At 36.3% G+C, this 16,184-nt stretch overlaps 1 protein-coding gene across 2 annotated transcripts in view; it reads left to right on the top strand.

Moving 5' to 3' along the window:
- LOC6561885 (trissin receptor) overlaps positions 1-11,096 on the top strand; it is a 34,531-nt gene extending 23,435 nt beyond the window's left edge. Inside the window, exons 4-10 of one of the 2 annotated variants that reach the window (XM_043214629.1) lie at positions 1,920-2,079; positions 3,155-3,355; positions 3,905-4,237; positions 6,150-6,164; positions 6,271-6,542; positions 10,350-10,569; positions 10,668-11,096. In XM_043214629.1, coding sequence (XP_043070564.1) covers positions 1,920-2,079; positions 3,155-3,355; positions 3,905-4,237; positions 6,150-6,164; positions 6,271-6,542; positions 10,350-10,569; positions 10,668-10,718 — 1,252 coding nt within the window. In that variant the 3' untranslated portion in view covers positions 10,719-11,096. The remainder of the gene's footprint in view (positions 1-1,919; positions 2,080-3,154; positions 3,356-3,904; positions 4,238-6,149; positions 6,165-6,270; positions 6,543-10,349; positions 10,570-10,667) is intronic. The other variant, XM_001987957.2, reaches the window with a different exon arrangement.
- The last annotated feature ends 5,088 nt before the right edge of the window (positions 11,097-16,184 follow it).

Here is a 16,184-nt window from a genome sequence, read left to right as displayed (position 1 = left end):
TATTCGCATTTTACAATGATTCGATTATTTTCAAGCCAACAAAGCATAGTGAATAGATTTTGATTTGGTTTGGCAAAAAATTTCTATCTGTGTTTGTTAAACTCTGATAATAGTTTAAGAACTACACAAAATTAATATTCCTTGTTATATTTTAAAATTGAACAAAATTAATCTGATGCGGCATGGCTAACAAACTATTCAAGTCGTGAAGCGAAAAATAAAATATTAAAAAATATTGCTTGGTTTGACTTTTAAAATATACTTTATATATATTTATTTTTATATAAATAAATGTACATATATATATATATATGATGAAATGAATGTAACAAGTTCAAAAGAGATTTCAAAATATAACCCAAATACAGAAATTAGTTTGCAATTAATTGCAAAACCAAATTATTATAACAACATTTTGGTCGATAATTACCCATGTCAGACTGCAGGGTATCCGGCAGTCGATTTCTTTCACCCTCTTGGCGAGTGCATTCTGGTTTATTTCTTTTTTTTATTTGCTTTGGGCTCACTTTTTGCTGTATTTGATTTGGTTGTTATTTTGTTATTTCGTGTTACACGCTCGTTTGCGGTCTAGGTGAATAAGTCAATAATCAGTTGAAATAAAATAATAAACAATACCCGCGAATGTATATATGTTTATCATAATAATGGCATTCATTTCATTTTCAACCAAAATTAAATTTTCACATTTTTTATAGAAATCAAAGTAATAAATTTCATAAACTGCAAATCTCCGGTAAATATATTATTTATATTTTCGGTTTACTGAGCACTGTAAAATATGCACATATCGCTTTCGCATAAATTTGTTTTTTTTTTTTTTAGAAATTTTCCAATTATTTGCAATATTATTTTGTGCACTATTTGAAATCCTCTCAATTATTTACATTTTATGTTAATTTCTCTAATTAAAGGTCGGTTTCGACTGAATAAATTTGCCCAGAAAATGTCACTCACTTGTCACTCTTATGAAAATGACAATCCTTAGGCACTTAATCTCATCAATTTATACACAACTTGACCACATTCTGTGGACGACCCCGAATTGTTGAAAACCATGTGGAAAAAGTATGTGAAATCCACAGAGTGTGTGGCAAAATGGAGTCGAATATTTAAAAAGGTTAATGCAGGCTATTAGCATATTTAATTTGCATACCAATATTTTGTTATAGAATATAGAAATACATAACCATCTTCTCTTATCACATTTATGTAACTTACACTGATAGTAGTATTAGTTCTTTGTCACGTCGAAAGTCAGCCTTTCGAAATGATTAATGCCTTAAAATTGGATAATTTCAATCGTAGATGGACACAATAACACTACATTTTTGCCTTTGCTCACGTATTAAAAATACGAAAGCTTTCAAGTCTAATGCATGTTTAAGTACCAGAACATTTTTATGCCCTTCAGCTGTGAGAGAGACTCTAAGAGAAATAATTTTTAATACTTCGGTCCACAAAGAAGGCAATATATAAATCTATTTCACTTACAATCAACCAACGAACGAAAGCACAATAATTTCCTCTTTCCCCATATCACGTCCAATCACATACGCCCCCAAGTCGCAAGTCGTGCAAAATAGAATTACGTGTTAATATACAAGCTCAATGAGCCTAAGGCTCAAATTTCGCAACAATAAAAAGAAGAAAATCTCTGGCAACAAATGACACCTTAATGCGGCATTAGTTTGCGGTGGGCGTGCCATAATATTTTATGTGTTTTGTCGCCGTGAGAGCCTATATGGGTCCCTTCCTCAGTCCTTACGATTTTTGTAATCAAATTTTGTGATGCCAAATTGTGCTTATTTACAATAAATAATGTTTCGAACTTTGAAGATAAAAACAAATTGTTATTCATTTAAGTATGTAAATTTTTAATATATCTACATTATTTGCAGTTGGGTCTTCGGCGAATTCCTCTGTCGCATGTATCAATTTGTGCACTCTCTCAGCTATACGGCATCCATTTTCATTCTGGTCGTCATCTGCATGGAGCGTTACTTTGCCATTGTGCATCCAATAACCTGCAAGCAAATCTTAACTGCGGCACGCCTAAGGGTAAGTTACTTTTAATGGCCATAACACCTGCCAAATCGATTTTGAGCTCCAGTTTTTTTAGATACAGAAAAGCTAGAGAAATTGCCTATTGTAGCATAGACACTGGGTACTTCTTTAGTGACCAGACTCGACATTATTGATTTTTATTGCCACCTAATAATGTTTGTTGAAACAAGGAAACGGAATTATTGAACTGATTGCACTATAAATAATTATTCGAATGACCCTAATTTAATGAATTATCGGAAAGCTTATCATTATTGTTTGGGTCACGTCATCGATGGAATTTCTGATGGATTATTTAACAAAAAGTGCGTAAAGTGCCTAAAAAACTAAGTTAAAAGTGAACTTTATTACAAAAGCGCAAAAGGCTAGAAGTGGAAAAAAAAGTGGAATGAGTTAAATAGTAAACGTTATTATTGAGTTTATTAGAGCAATTTCCGATAAAAAGATATGCTGCCCTTTGCAAGTGTATGAAAATTTTGTTTAAGAAAATGATTTAATTTGCATTGAGAAATAAGGAAAGATTTTTCGCAGTTCATTAATTTTGGCAGCCACAATTCGAATATATTAATTCAAATAACTTTCCCATTAATTTTGACCGCAATTTGCACGCTAATGAAACTTATTAAACTGAGCCCAAAAAAGTTGCCGCAGTGCCAGCAAGCCAAAGGGCTTAATAAGCCATGGCAGGCAAGAACTTTTCTGAAAGTAAAACTTTTTTGAATGAGCCTCGTGTGGGGTGAGGCGAGATGAAACGACCTAATTATCATATTAGGAGGCATACACTGATATGACTCTGTCTGTGTGTTTAGTTCTGGGCTCAGGCATATACATACATTGACCCATTCTGTCAGACAAAATTACCCATGAATGCGAGCAGTTGTGCCAATGAAGCTATTTACAACTAAATATGCGTTTGTTGATGCTAATAGCTGCAATTAAACTTCAGGCATGAATACATCTAAATGGCTTTTGTGCATGACAATTTACGGTGCTGTTCGTTCCTCATCAATTAGACAAATTGTTTGCGTGTTGGGAAATAATCGTCTAATCGGGAAGTTAATTCTTACAGATGGTCATTGTCACCGTGTGGATAACATCGGCTGTCTACTCAACGCCCAAGTTCGTTTTCAGCAAGACCATCAAAAACATTCACACCGAGGATGGTCAGGAGGAGGAGATCTGTGTGCTCGATCGAGAAATGTTCAATTCTAAATTGCTCGACATGATTAATTTTGTGCTGCTCTATGTGATGCCCCTGCTGGTCATGACGGTGAGCATATTTAATGATAATAAAAGTGTTTAAAAGTAAATTAAATAAATAAATAATTATTTAAACATGTCTATGTAACATAAACAATTCAAATTATAAAATGCATGTAAAGATTAATAGACACTTTTTCTCAATTGGGAAAATAAATATTTTCTCAATAATTCTATTATTAATGCTGTGCTAATTTGTTATCAATACAAGTTTTCAAAAATACGCAATAGTAAAAATCATAATATTATTATTAATATTAATAATAAAAACATATTTTATATAATCACCATTAAAAGTTATTATTATTATTGTTATTCCTTAAACGAGCGTCCCTTCCCATTTAAGAGCTTGGCATCTGCCCAAATTCCACATGTTAGGCAAACATTGAAATGTGCTTCAAATGTAGCGTGATTTTCTATCAAACAGAACTGTTTCTAGTCCGTGAAACAAGGCACGCTAAACGGAATTCAGCATTTCAACAATTATTTTTATATTTTGTAGATTACTTGAGATTTAATTATTTGTATTGTACAAAGATTTACGCATTTGCTCTGCCAGGTGCTGTACAGCAAAATAGCCATCGCCTTGTGGCGCAGCTCGAGGGGCCTGAGTCCGCATGTGACACAACAACAACCGCATCCGCCCGGCCAGGAGAATAGTATGAGTCTGCACAATAGCATGTACCATCACCACCATCATCATCATCATCACGCCTCACATCCGCATCCACACGCGCACCACCTTCAACTCCACCAGCAGCTGCCTGCGTCAACGGCCACTGGGGCTGCACCAGGAGCATCGTCTCTCGCTTCCGGCAGCAGCTCCACGTCCTTGTCACGTAAACAAAGCAGTAAATATGAAAAGCGTGGCGTCAGCATCACTGAGAGTCAGGTGAGTTCAAAAACTGCCCACTGGCATGTAATAAGCATTGCCATATCCTGTTTGCCCGGCAACCAAAACGATGCCCCCGAGCATATATATATCTATATAGTTGCCAATGGAGCGAGCTAAACAACAACTATTCATAATTACTTCCAATACACATTAAATGAAATGACACGATTCGGGAATACAATGTTTATTCGATGCAACATTTGAATTGTATAGAAAACGGAATTATTACCGATATTGTTATTCTAGATAAGTAAACATTTTTAGCTAATTTGTAATTTAACCAGCTATTTTGAAGTGCGATCGAAATTTAATTTAAATTTATGCATTGCAAAAGTTATATCATATAATATTTTGGGACATAAAAAGGGCTTCTAATTCCCCAATTTAAAAACATTATAAATATTTCAGTTAACAATCTAAAATTTAGCAACGGCAAGTGATTTAAGACTGTCCAAAAATTTGTCACGTTGTCTAGCAATTTGAAATGTCAAGAAAAACTAAAAAGTTTTTGAACATTGAAAGCTTTAAAATACATTAGCAACAAATTTGAAGCGCTCTTTTGGCTTTCTGTTTAAGTTGAACGTTGAACGGGAGAACTTTAGGTGTGTCAGCTGCTGACAGTTTTAATAAGTAAGCAGTTCGCTGCTGCTAAAAACAGCTCATATTTACAAAGGTTGTACGTACCTGATACAGTTTTCACTTAAAAGCTCAATTTATTCGAAACTCCTAGCTTAAAATGCATTAGCAACAAATTTGGAGTGCTCGTTTTGCTTTCACTTTGTTGTAAGTAGTTCGCTGTTACCCATAATAGTTAATATTTGCCGAAGTTGACCGGGAGCTAGGGCAAGTTTCAGCTAAAATTGCGTATCGGCCAACTTGGAATAACTTGCTTGCCACTGACTGAGAGGCGGAAGCAAGGATGCCAGGATGTGAGGATGCGAGGATACCTGGTTGCAGCAGGTGTCAAACTGAATTAAGGGTATCATTGAGCGTGGGGGCTACAAGTTTGCAGCTTTGAAGTTTTGCAGTTTTGTGTGCCGCAAGTTAAGTAAGCCACTGACAAATGAATTAGTTTGACCAACTGCATTATTATACCCACGGAGAACGTGGCGTATGTGCAATACTCTAGCTTGCCACTTATTTAATATCATTGGCGCTCCTGTCCAGCCAGTTGGCATTATTGGCGAGAAGCAAATGATTATACGTCCATCCACAACAATCAAACTTCGATATGGGTCATCCATCAAATTCAGTCCAATGATAAATGTGAAAGAACTTCGGCAGTTGCCATGTCAATATCTACTTAGTAATCCAATGATTTATGTACATTAATTGGCTGCACAGCAACGAGCGGGGCCGATGGAGTAGGCAAAGTTTAATTTATGTTAGGTGGAGTGTAAAAGCGAACAACAATAGAATCTATTTTTATAAATATATCTCTTGAGGACAAATTAATCAGAATAATACTTATAATACTATAAATAAATAATACTTGTTTGTAATAAATAAATATTCAACACTAATCTCTAGGCAGTGTCAAAGAACATATATTTGTTTGCTTATTTTACTTAAAACGATAACTCCGATTATATATGATAATACAGTAATCGTTAATATGAACGATTTTCAGCAAACTTATATGAATTATCTTAATATAATCAAGTTAACAATGATAACTATCTTATTTTTAAGATTCCCAAATATATCTATATAGAATATATTATACTTAATTTATGACTTTGATCCAAAGCTAACTTCTTAACTATCTTTATGTTTGAATTTTCTCTCTCCTGTCTCTTTTATTTGGTATTCTTTCCCCCCACAACAATAACAACATCCAATTTTGGTTTGCCTTCTCTACTAACCACACGACAATAACAATAACACAACACACTTGCCAAAAAATTAGCTTGATAATTGCAAGGTGGGTATTTCTGTTAGTCAGTCATTAAGCCGTAGTACCTAGTGCTTCCACAGACACACGGTTCAAATATATGCCCAATGTTGAGAGATATTCATTACTCATGCAGGTCTCACTGGAGTCGGATCGTCCAATTGTTAGTGCCTGTCGCAAAACGAGCTTCTATCATCACTCCCACACGCACAATCAACGGCAGGGCAATGGTGGTGGTGCTGCTGGAGGCGGTGGTGGAGGCGGTGCTGGTGGTGCCGCACACATGTCACACTCATCGAGCAATGTGTTACGGGCGCGTAGAGGCGTGGTCCGCATGCTGATAATATTTGTGCTGACATTCGCGCTCTGCAATCTGCCGTATCATGCGCGCAAAATGTGGCAATACTGGTGAGTACTACAGTTGCGCGACAACTTCCCTTGTCATCCTCCCCTCACCCTTCTCACCCCTCTCCAGCACCATCCCTCATACATTTCGGTTTTTTATGGTGACAGTCATTTGCATATAGCGTGTGCCCATCTGTCGTGCCATAAATAATTCTCGTACTTCTTCAACCTAATAGTCAATTGGAGGGAGCCAAGCCTGATTGCCAACCTGCTGCCTTAATTGATGTATACACAACTGGGCTCTAACCCCTTACGCCTTGCTCTTTTTTGTTACATGATTCGACTAAACTTTAGATATCCTTCTAAGTATAAAATTATCAACTTACAAACTCACTAAAATCACGAAATTTCCCAGCAGAATACGAAGCTATTATTATATATATTAATGAGAACTAACTTGATATATAATGCCGCAGATTCGAAATTATAAAGTTAATAATTAATAAAATAATAATTCTAGAATACTATTTATAATATTGTACTTATCATTTTATTTTAATTTTTATCATTGTATTTTTGTATATAAAAAACGCATTAAATTTCTTAAAGAGTTTTAAATATTTTTTTGTGTCTGCCAAAATCGACCAGTTGAGACTGAATCGGGCTGCAGCCAGTCAAATTCTGAACCAATTCCAAATATTCATTTAGTTTTTGCCTGTGACGTGCCGTCCATCAACTTTGAAATATTTCGGCAAATCAAAATATGTTTTTTAATCGAATATTTGAGCATTCAGTTTGAATTATGTGTGTGAATTGGGGGAATTTGAGTGATCAGCTGGAAACTTGCTGGCAATTTTTATCACCAGCAACAATTACTGCACAAAAAGAAATGTGCACATCGCAGTCAGAAGTGACAAAATATAAAAAAAAGAAGGTCTCAATGTGTCTTCTTTTTATGGATGCTCCTATTTCTGCTGCCCACACACAAATACCGGGCCACTCTGATATTGCCCTGCTCGAGATGAATGTGTTATTGTTTTTGTTTGGCTTTTTCTTTGACATTGTGCCATTCTATTCAAACATTTCAATTTCGTGCTCGCCTCTCGCTTTTATATTGTCCTATTGCTCTTTCGTGTTCTGTGGGACTTGTTTGATTTTTCCATTATATGACAGCTTATGGTCGTTTGAGTGCGGGATCCAATGGCCAATGGTACGGTGATTGGCTGGACAGCAATATCGTGACAGCTGGCCAAATGATTCGAAACAAATCGTTTAACGCCCACAGAAATTACTGCCAAGGCTTTAAAGTCGCATACAAATAACTGAAATAAATGAAAATATAATGTGAAATCTATATGGAAAATGACACGAAGTAAACATTTATCAAAGCATGTTTCCGACAGGCCAATTCAATATAAATCTCAATTATTTTGGCTGACAAGCGACTAACGAGAATTCTAGCTGGAATTTTGTACATTGCCTAACTGCTGCACGCAAAAATAAATATTATTTAGACGCTTTCCAGTGACCGCAAAAGCCCAAAATATAAATTTCTCATGCTCGTAAAAATTTTGTAAAATGTACAAATACAAATTCGGCCGGAAAATGCATTTCAGCTATTTTGCTCCACATTCATTTAAATTATTATTCAGTATTCTGTATATATGCATTAAATACTATGTTTTCGAGAAATTGCCTTGCGGCGAGGTTGTAAATCTTAAAAAAAACAATCAAGTATAATAAATTGTGACCAGAAGCTAAGTTTATTATTTTCTAAAGAAATAACAACATATGAGAAAAAGTACATTGTTGATTCAGTTATAATAATAAATGGTCAACTTAAGTTTTCGATTGATTTATTGGAATTCTTTCAGAGATTTTTATACAATAACAAAATAATGTTAATAAATTAAGTGGAACTATTATATATTGTCTGAAAATAAGAAGACATCTAGTTCAACGGAACAGCTATTTAAAAGCTTATCAAGCGCATATCTGTCACTTATAAAATTGACGTGAATAGAAAATCAAGTTAAACTAAAATCGGTCTGTTAACTAAAATTTGTCTCGCTTTTAAAAACAATTTCTAAATTAAAGAAATAAAATACCTTATGGCTTTTTATATCTCTTACAAATATATTATATTTATTATTTATTTTATTTAATTTTTATTTATTTAGAAAAAAAGTAGAAAAACACCTCTTTTAGAAAAGTTATGAAATTGGCTGTCTCGACTGGAATGTTAGAGCTCAGTTGTTATCAGCTTAAGAGTCGGAGGAGCTCATTGGGAAGTCAATGCGACTTTTTTTTTAGTGTATAGGGAAGCTCAAATTTTCATTTTCTATTTATAACTGTTTCTTAGAAGACACTTTTAAAATCTTCTGATTATCTTCATGTCCCAAGATGAGATGATTTATATACAATTTGCGATATATATTCAGTTATTTCTGGTCCATTAAGCAAAGCAGCCTCAATAATCATTATGGGGCTGTGTCGTTGGAGGCATTCAATGCTGCCACGTGTTGCCACTTCTAATACTCGTACTTTCATTTATTGCGTTATATTTGCATAGATAAATTAAATGATTCCAGACAATAACATGCGGCGCGTTTTGTGGCACGTGCTCGTTATTAGCCAAGAAAGCATTTGGCAAGGCTAGGCGACGCACTCTCTAGTCAACGCACAGCTGGCAGCTGATTGAGTCGCTCGCCCATTAAAACCGTGCCTAATGCCGGCATATTATTTAGATTGCCCAGGGTCACCAAATGGTCACCCCATGCGGTGACATCTGCTGGTCAGTCGTGGACGCTGTTGCTTGGGGTGCCAAATTAGACCCATTTCGTACTTGACTTTAAAATTTGCAAGTCAATTGGTAATGCCACTTGGCAAACAACAACAATAAGGGCTAAGCGCTCTGCCAATAAGCTGGTCACGCCCCTTATTACGCCTCTTATTTTATTTCTAGGTGTAACTGCAGCGTAAATTGTCAACGGACAAACAACGAAGTAAAAAAAATACATTTGGAGAGTTTGGTTAAAGTTTGCGTTTGTCCACTTTGAAAACTAAACTCGCAAGTGATTATAAGATACCCTGTATTTAGGTGTACTTAAACATCTGTGCGAGTATTGCTTGTTCTTGTTCTTATTTACAACTTTTGCTAATTCGATAGTGAACTATCGATATTCACTAAAATTACAAGTATTGGTAACATAAGTGAATAAGTTCCACCAGTGTTATGCAAAGCCGCGATAAATTGACAGCTGATATTGAGTGATCAGCTGTGTTTGAATTAGTTTGACCAAACATCTACTATACTAATTACTAATTACCAAGAGCTTGTATTTTCATCCAAATGAAGTTTAAGAGCTTGGAAACAATATTTATATTATGTTTTTAAGCATTTAGTTTTGTATTTTATTAATAATTTAATAAAATAAAAAATCCTCAAATGCAAGGGTATTCACTAGTCTGTCGTCTGTTTTAACAACTGTTTTGCAAGTAACTTAACAAACTCTGCCTGCCCACTTGAAGAAGCCGAAAAACTTTGCTCTCAAGCAACTTCAGCAAAGATAAAAATCTATTCAAATATACCCTGTGAGTAGTGCCAACAGTTAGGAGACAGTCGCTAAAAACATAGACGGCACTAGATAAACTTGACCAAAACTTTGGATCTTGTAAAACTACGATGTTGTTGAAGCAATGCTGAAACAAAACTTTTGAGAGCTGTAAGAAAGGGCATATTATAACAGCAGTAGTCAGGTTGGTTAAGCAGCTATTTGCTGGAGTTCTTTAAATTAAAGTGTTGCATTAACTATATAAATATGTCTAAAACATGGTTTATATGCACAAATAATTTTTATATACTTACAGGTCACGTTCGTATCGCGGTGATTCCAATTTTAATGCGCTGCTTACGCCTCTCACCTTTCTGGTCACGTACTTCAATTCGGGGGTTAATCCTCTGCTGTACGCGTTCCTCAGTCGCAATTTTCGCAAGGGCATGAAGGAGCTTCTGCTCTGCTCCTGGAAGAAAGGCAAGGGCAAGTCATCATCCAACTCATCGATGCATCACAAGCGCAAGGCGCTGCAGGTGAGCACATAGCAAACATTGCATAATACTCGAACTTACCACCCACCACCCCAAAACACTTTCCCTATGTATGTATGTATATATATGTATATCTGTAGACGCATTCGCTGCCCACGGATACCACGCACATTGGCAACGAGCAGCTATGATGGCCAAGCTGCTGGAAGACGCACTTCAAGCTCTTCGGCCGTCGCTCGTAGAACCCATCGGAATCCGCTCATCGCCGTAATTAGCGGTGAACTCATTGTGATTTTCTAAAAAGCCCCATTGCTTGGTTGGATTAGCAATTAAAATGCAAATGAAATTAATCTATTCATAGTGTTTATCATTGTCAAGTTGTATAATAAGCTAAGCCAGTTTTTAAATGCCGCATTCGTTCAGGCTAAAACCAAATAAAATACAACAACAACTTTTTAAGGACCTAGAGCGAATACACTTAGCTCGTAAATTGTATTTAAATATTTCTATATCTCAGGACACACTGTGTGTCCATAATTTGATTGTAAGCGCTCTAAATTTCTAGTGATACAAACAATACGAATAAATTATCTAAAATACAATACACATTTCTTATGGAATTTTTGAGGTCGGGCAGATATTTATTTATATTTATAGCTTTTATATATAATAATTATTATTATTTTTTATTTTTATATTATTATTATTTTTATAAATATATTCTTTTATTAGTATACCGTAATAATTTTATTTGCTTGGTGGTAAGAGTGAATCCAAAAGGAACCGTCCATTCACCAAGAAAACAACACAATGGAAAGAGCTTTCTCGCAACGACTGGTATCCTTAAGGCATTTCCTTATTCACACACATCACTTATATTGATGGCAACTTAACACTAAGTGCATTTACAGATAACACAGTCAAATACTTTAGAGTGTAAAAGGAATGCAGTGAGTGAAATTGAAGAGGACTGTGTGACTTTCATTTTGATTGGTTGGGAGAAAAGCAGCTGCTAACTTATATACATTTTTACATTATTTATGTAAATCAAGCGATTGTCGAAAGTCAGTTGCAAAGTTGACAAGGCTACGGAATAAAAAGATAACATTCAACTTCAAAACTAAAATATTGTTATGCTACTTTTACTCACCATAAACACACCATCAATTCTTCATCGGGCAACTGGCATCAGTTAAGCTACTTTCAACTTTCTAGTGACAGTCATTCAATTTTTTTTCAGCGGCTTTTCTGCTCTCAGGAAATAAAATTAATACTGCAGAGAGAATGAATTAAAATGCATTTTCCAGGTTTTTATTCTCGATTTGTTTGGCACTCGACGAGTTCATCGCTTGTCAACTGGTGCAACTCGACTTCTGCTGCAGTGCATCCACTAAAAGTCTCTACTGCAAACCACAAAGCGAAACCGTGAAAACTCAATTATCAGGCGACTGGCTTTGACTTAAATTACAATCCAAAAAAAAGAAGAAAAAAAAGAAAACAATTCTCGTTTTACACTAAAAATCCATGGAGTGCTGTCTGGCACGAAATCTACGCGAGGCACTTGTTAGTTTTGGCCATTTGTTATGTCGTCCTTTGTTATGCAAAAATGACCATAAATTGTGTTAAGTGGCGCCTCAAAGGATTTCAGTCAGCCTGAGCTCAGTGAAGCGCACAATTTCTCATAATTAAAAGCAACTTGAGTGGCTGCGAATTGGCATAAATCACTGAAACTGCACCCAAATTGCGTTTAAGATAAGCTCCGTATGATAAATGCAAACGTCATCCGCTTGTGGGTGTGTGGGTGTATGGGTGTGTCTGCGGGCAAGTGGGCCACGCCCAGCTTTCAATAACTTAATAAAACATATGCGAACAGTTGATGCTGGCAGCATCAATCATACGCACTGTGTCCCACCAATGGCAACATGTGGCCACGATACGTTCTGGCTGTCTGCCGACTCCAGCCTTATGAGAGGAGGAGTTGCCAAACAAAACGAAAACAAAAATAAATAAAAATCTCAAAAAATGGCAGAAATTTAAAAATGCAAGTACCAGGCGAACAGCCAACAGCAGCAGCTCGACAAAGTAGTCGAAAAAGCTGAGCCAAAAAGTTTACGAAAACTGATGAAAAATGTTTCTCATGTGTGTGTGTGTGTGTGTGTGTGTGTGTGTGTGTGTGTGTGTGTGTGTGTGTGGGTGTGCATGTGTGTGAGAGTGTGTGTGGGTGTGTATGTGTGTCTGGGTGTCAATGCGTGTGCGTCTCTCTTTGCGTGTACAACAGAAAATCTGAAGCAGAACATGTCGAATGGAGGCGTGTGTGCGACTAACAGATGCTCCGCACTGAAATCCACAGAGGTGTATATTAATTTAAATAATTATATGTGCATAAAGTCTCTTTGAGTACTTTAACTTAAAACAACAATATTAAACTACATATATCGGATTTCCCAATTCAATCTATAAAAAGTTTTAATTGACACACAGAGTTTGTAATGTCACATATATATTCCCGACGATGTTGTTTATCTGTGTCTGGTGCAAACATTTTAGCAACATAAATACCCTTTGTCACATTTCTCCATTTACAGAGTATGAATGAGAAAAGTCGAAGCTTCGTGCAAGTCAACTGCAAGCTAAATGGCAATAATGAAACTGATGTTGAACATTGAGACTGGCGAACAGCAAGAATAGCAAGCACATGCAGACTAATGTCAGTACAGAGCCCTCACTGAAGTCATGTCACAGACTATGTGCCCTGGATCATCGGACAATTAATAAGCGAGGCTGCAATATATTGCCTGCATTGTTGTATTAACTGCAGTCAGGCAGTGGACACGTGTCCACATGGCGTATGAATAAGTTATGCTGTTACAAGGACATATCCCACTCGCTCTGTCTCTCTATCTGTATCTCTCGGTGATGCAAAAGGATTCCAATTAAAAAGCCAACGGGTGGTCCATTTTAATCAATTATTATGTGGGTAAAGAAATTTTTACCAACAACTGCGCGTTAACTCCATGTGGGTGGGCAACGTGTTGTAGTCCCGGAAAGGCACATCACTCAAAGAAGTTAATGGCTATACTAACGCAAGTTTGCATAACTGTTGGATATACTTCCGCCCAGTAGTTGCGCTACTAAGCCGATTAGTTGTGTAAAAACAAAGCACACAAAACCGGATCGAACATTATTAAAAAAGAGACTCTTACAAAGCAGATTATGGCAATTAGTTGAACGAGTTACAAAACGAGCTAAGCTCACTTTCAATAAAAGTTACGTGAATAATACGTTACTCTCTGTCTGTGTGTGTGTGTGTGCTTGTGGTAGTGTATGTGTGGGCGTTGGTATTGTGTTGTATGCTGTTTGCGCCGAGTAATCCGCTACTTAAGGGCTCTGGAAAAAACGTAGCACATTAATTATTTTTAATATAATACACATATTTTAATGCATACTTTAGTACAAAAACTATTCAAAAGCATTCAAAAATAAAACGGCATACTTTCGTGCGCATTGTATTCGACAAATATCATTGCATACTTTCGTGCGGAACAATGTTATAAATCGTAAAAATACCTCTGCATACTTTTCAGCAGTTCGGAAAATCAACTGACATTTCATGTTCGAACAGTTTTTCAGTCCAAAAAAAGTTTCGATTATTATTGCCAGCAGGGATGGGTGAAACTGTTTCAAGAGGGAGGTCGTGAAAAGGAAGGCAGGCGTATGGGGCGTTTCGTGGGCGACTTTATCGACTGGCCATAAATTTGAGTTCTATCATATGTCAAGCGTCAACTAGCAGACATTTTAGATCATTTCAGTGAAATTTCTCAGTTCCCTGAATATTTTTTATTTATCGCTGCCTGTGTTAGCTTCCAGAGGCCAGGGGGATTGAGGGTGGCTTGGGCAGGATGGGGCAGCTATCGTTGCAAGTTGCAAGCAGACAAAAATTTTAAATTCGACTTAAAAAGCGCTTAAGTTATTAAGTGGGGAAAGTCAGCCGACTACGGCGTAGTCTCCGCAGCATTTCCGCTTCCGCTGCACAGCTGGCATCCCGCGATTACACTTTCCCCACTTCCCGCACAGTGGGTTGTGCATTTTTGATAAGCTTTGCATTGGTGCATACTAATTTTCAAGTTAATCCTCCGGCCCCGCAGCCCCGCTCAAACAGCTCCCGCTCCAAGCAGCCGATTGTAAAAAAAAATAGCTTTGAAACAAACAAAATACTTAAAGCGAAAACTTTTAGTATCCTTCGCTGAGCTATTATTATTTTAGGCCACAACAAATTGGATTTTATAGGCAATTTGCTTGTTTTTAATTCAGTGCAGCGACCTTTCTTAATAAATTACTTTGCTCGGGGAGGCCCAAGAGTGCCCTTAAAAGGTCACTAATGGCCCAAACAAACAAAATCTTGATAATGTGTGTAATTTGAGTGGCTGCCTGTCTGATTAAGTGAAAAGCGGCTCGGATTCTGCTGTCAGTGCCTTCAATTTTCACAAGTCCTTCCAAGAAAAGGAGAGCACTGAAAATTGTTCATATATATAAAATTGCACACACATATGTATATATATATATTTTAAAGGCCGTAAATCATTCATGTTAAGCTCGTCGTTGGCCGACTTTTAAATACAAATTACGTGGCCGGCCGCCGTATTAAGTGCTGCCTATTTATATGGCTGATTGGCGTTTGTCTTCGTCTCTTTTTCGCCTGCATTAAATCGAATTAAAATGCACCTTGCATCCTTTGAAAATACCCTGCCCAACTTTAAAACTTCGCCACATGGAGCATGACGAAAGCCAGCATGTCAAACCGGAATCGATTCAAATTTCGAATCTGAATCAGAACCGAAATGAAACATTTTTGTAAAAAATAAATAACGGAACTGAATTTATTTCTTTCGAAGATCCTGATTTAGATCCCATTACTTAGAAGTTATGCGCCACATTTGAAGAGTCTACTTCTGATAACCGCTTGTACACATGAAATGATCCTGATCTAGAATATATATATATATACCTTATGTTCAAGCAGCAGCAGGCAGCAGTAAATTAACAGATAGTGTTTAGTTTAGTTTAGTGTTAGCAGAGACTACTTGGAATAAAATACTCACGAAGAATAAATAATAATAATCGTAAAAGCTGAACACTTTTAGCCATATAAAGCTAGTCTAGGACCGGAGATGCTTTCTTCTTTCCTTTCTGTTACATACTTATGCATCATTCATTATACCCCTTTTGCCCAGTTTGAATAAGTGTAGAGTATATCAGGAAAAACGAAGATAAATACGCTTGCAGACCTCAGTCCAACTGCAGACCCCTCGATTTCATTATAAACTTAAAGTCCGAAGTCGATCATATTATTTTTGTCAAATGCAAGAAGGTTACATGCTACCTTCAATCAGGTATTCTGCAGTCAGAGTATTCTGCAGTCAGTAACACCCGATTAAAAAGTTCCCACTTATTTTTTGTTCAATAGTTTTAGCGAGCAGTAAAAATCAAAAATGCAATACGTAACCGTAAAAACTCAAAAAAGTTTTGGGAAAATGTAATCTTTACCGGATATTAGAATATCTATTAATATGTGCTCGTATTGTTAGCTGAAAGACCTCTTCTTAATTATTATACCCATCTCGTTATAATACTCGTTTTCCATAAGAAATAAAACGCAA

Source organism: Drosophila grimshawi, unplaced genomic scaffold, assembly GCF_018153295.1.
Source record: "Drosophila grimshawi isolate 15287-2541.00 unplaced genomic scaffold, ASM1815329v1 contig_1377, whole genome shotgun sequence".
NCBI lineage: Eukaryota > Metazoa > Arthropoda > Insecta > Diptera > Drosophilidae > Drosophila > Drosophila grimshawi.
This window is presented reverse-complemented; position numbering and strand designations above follow the sequence as displayed.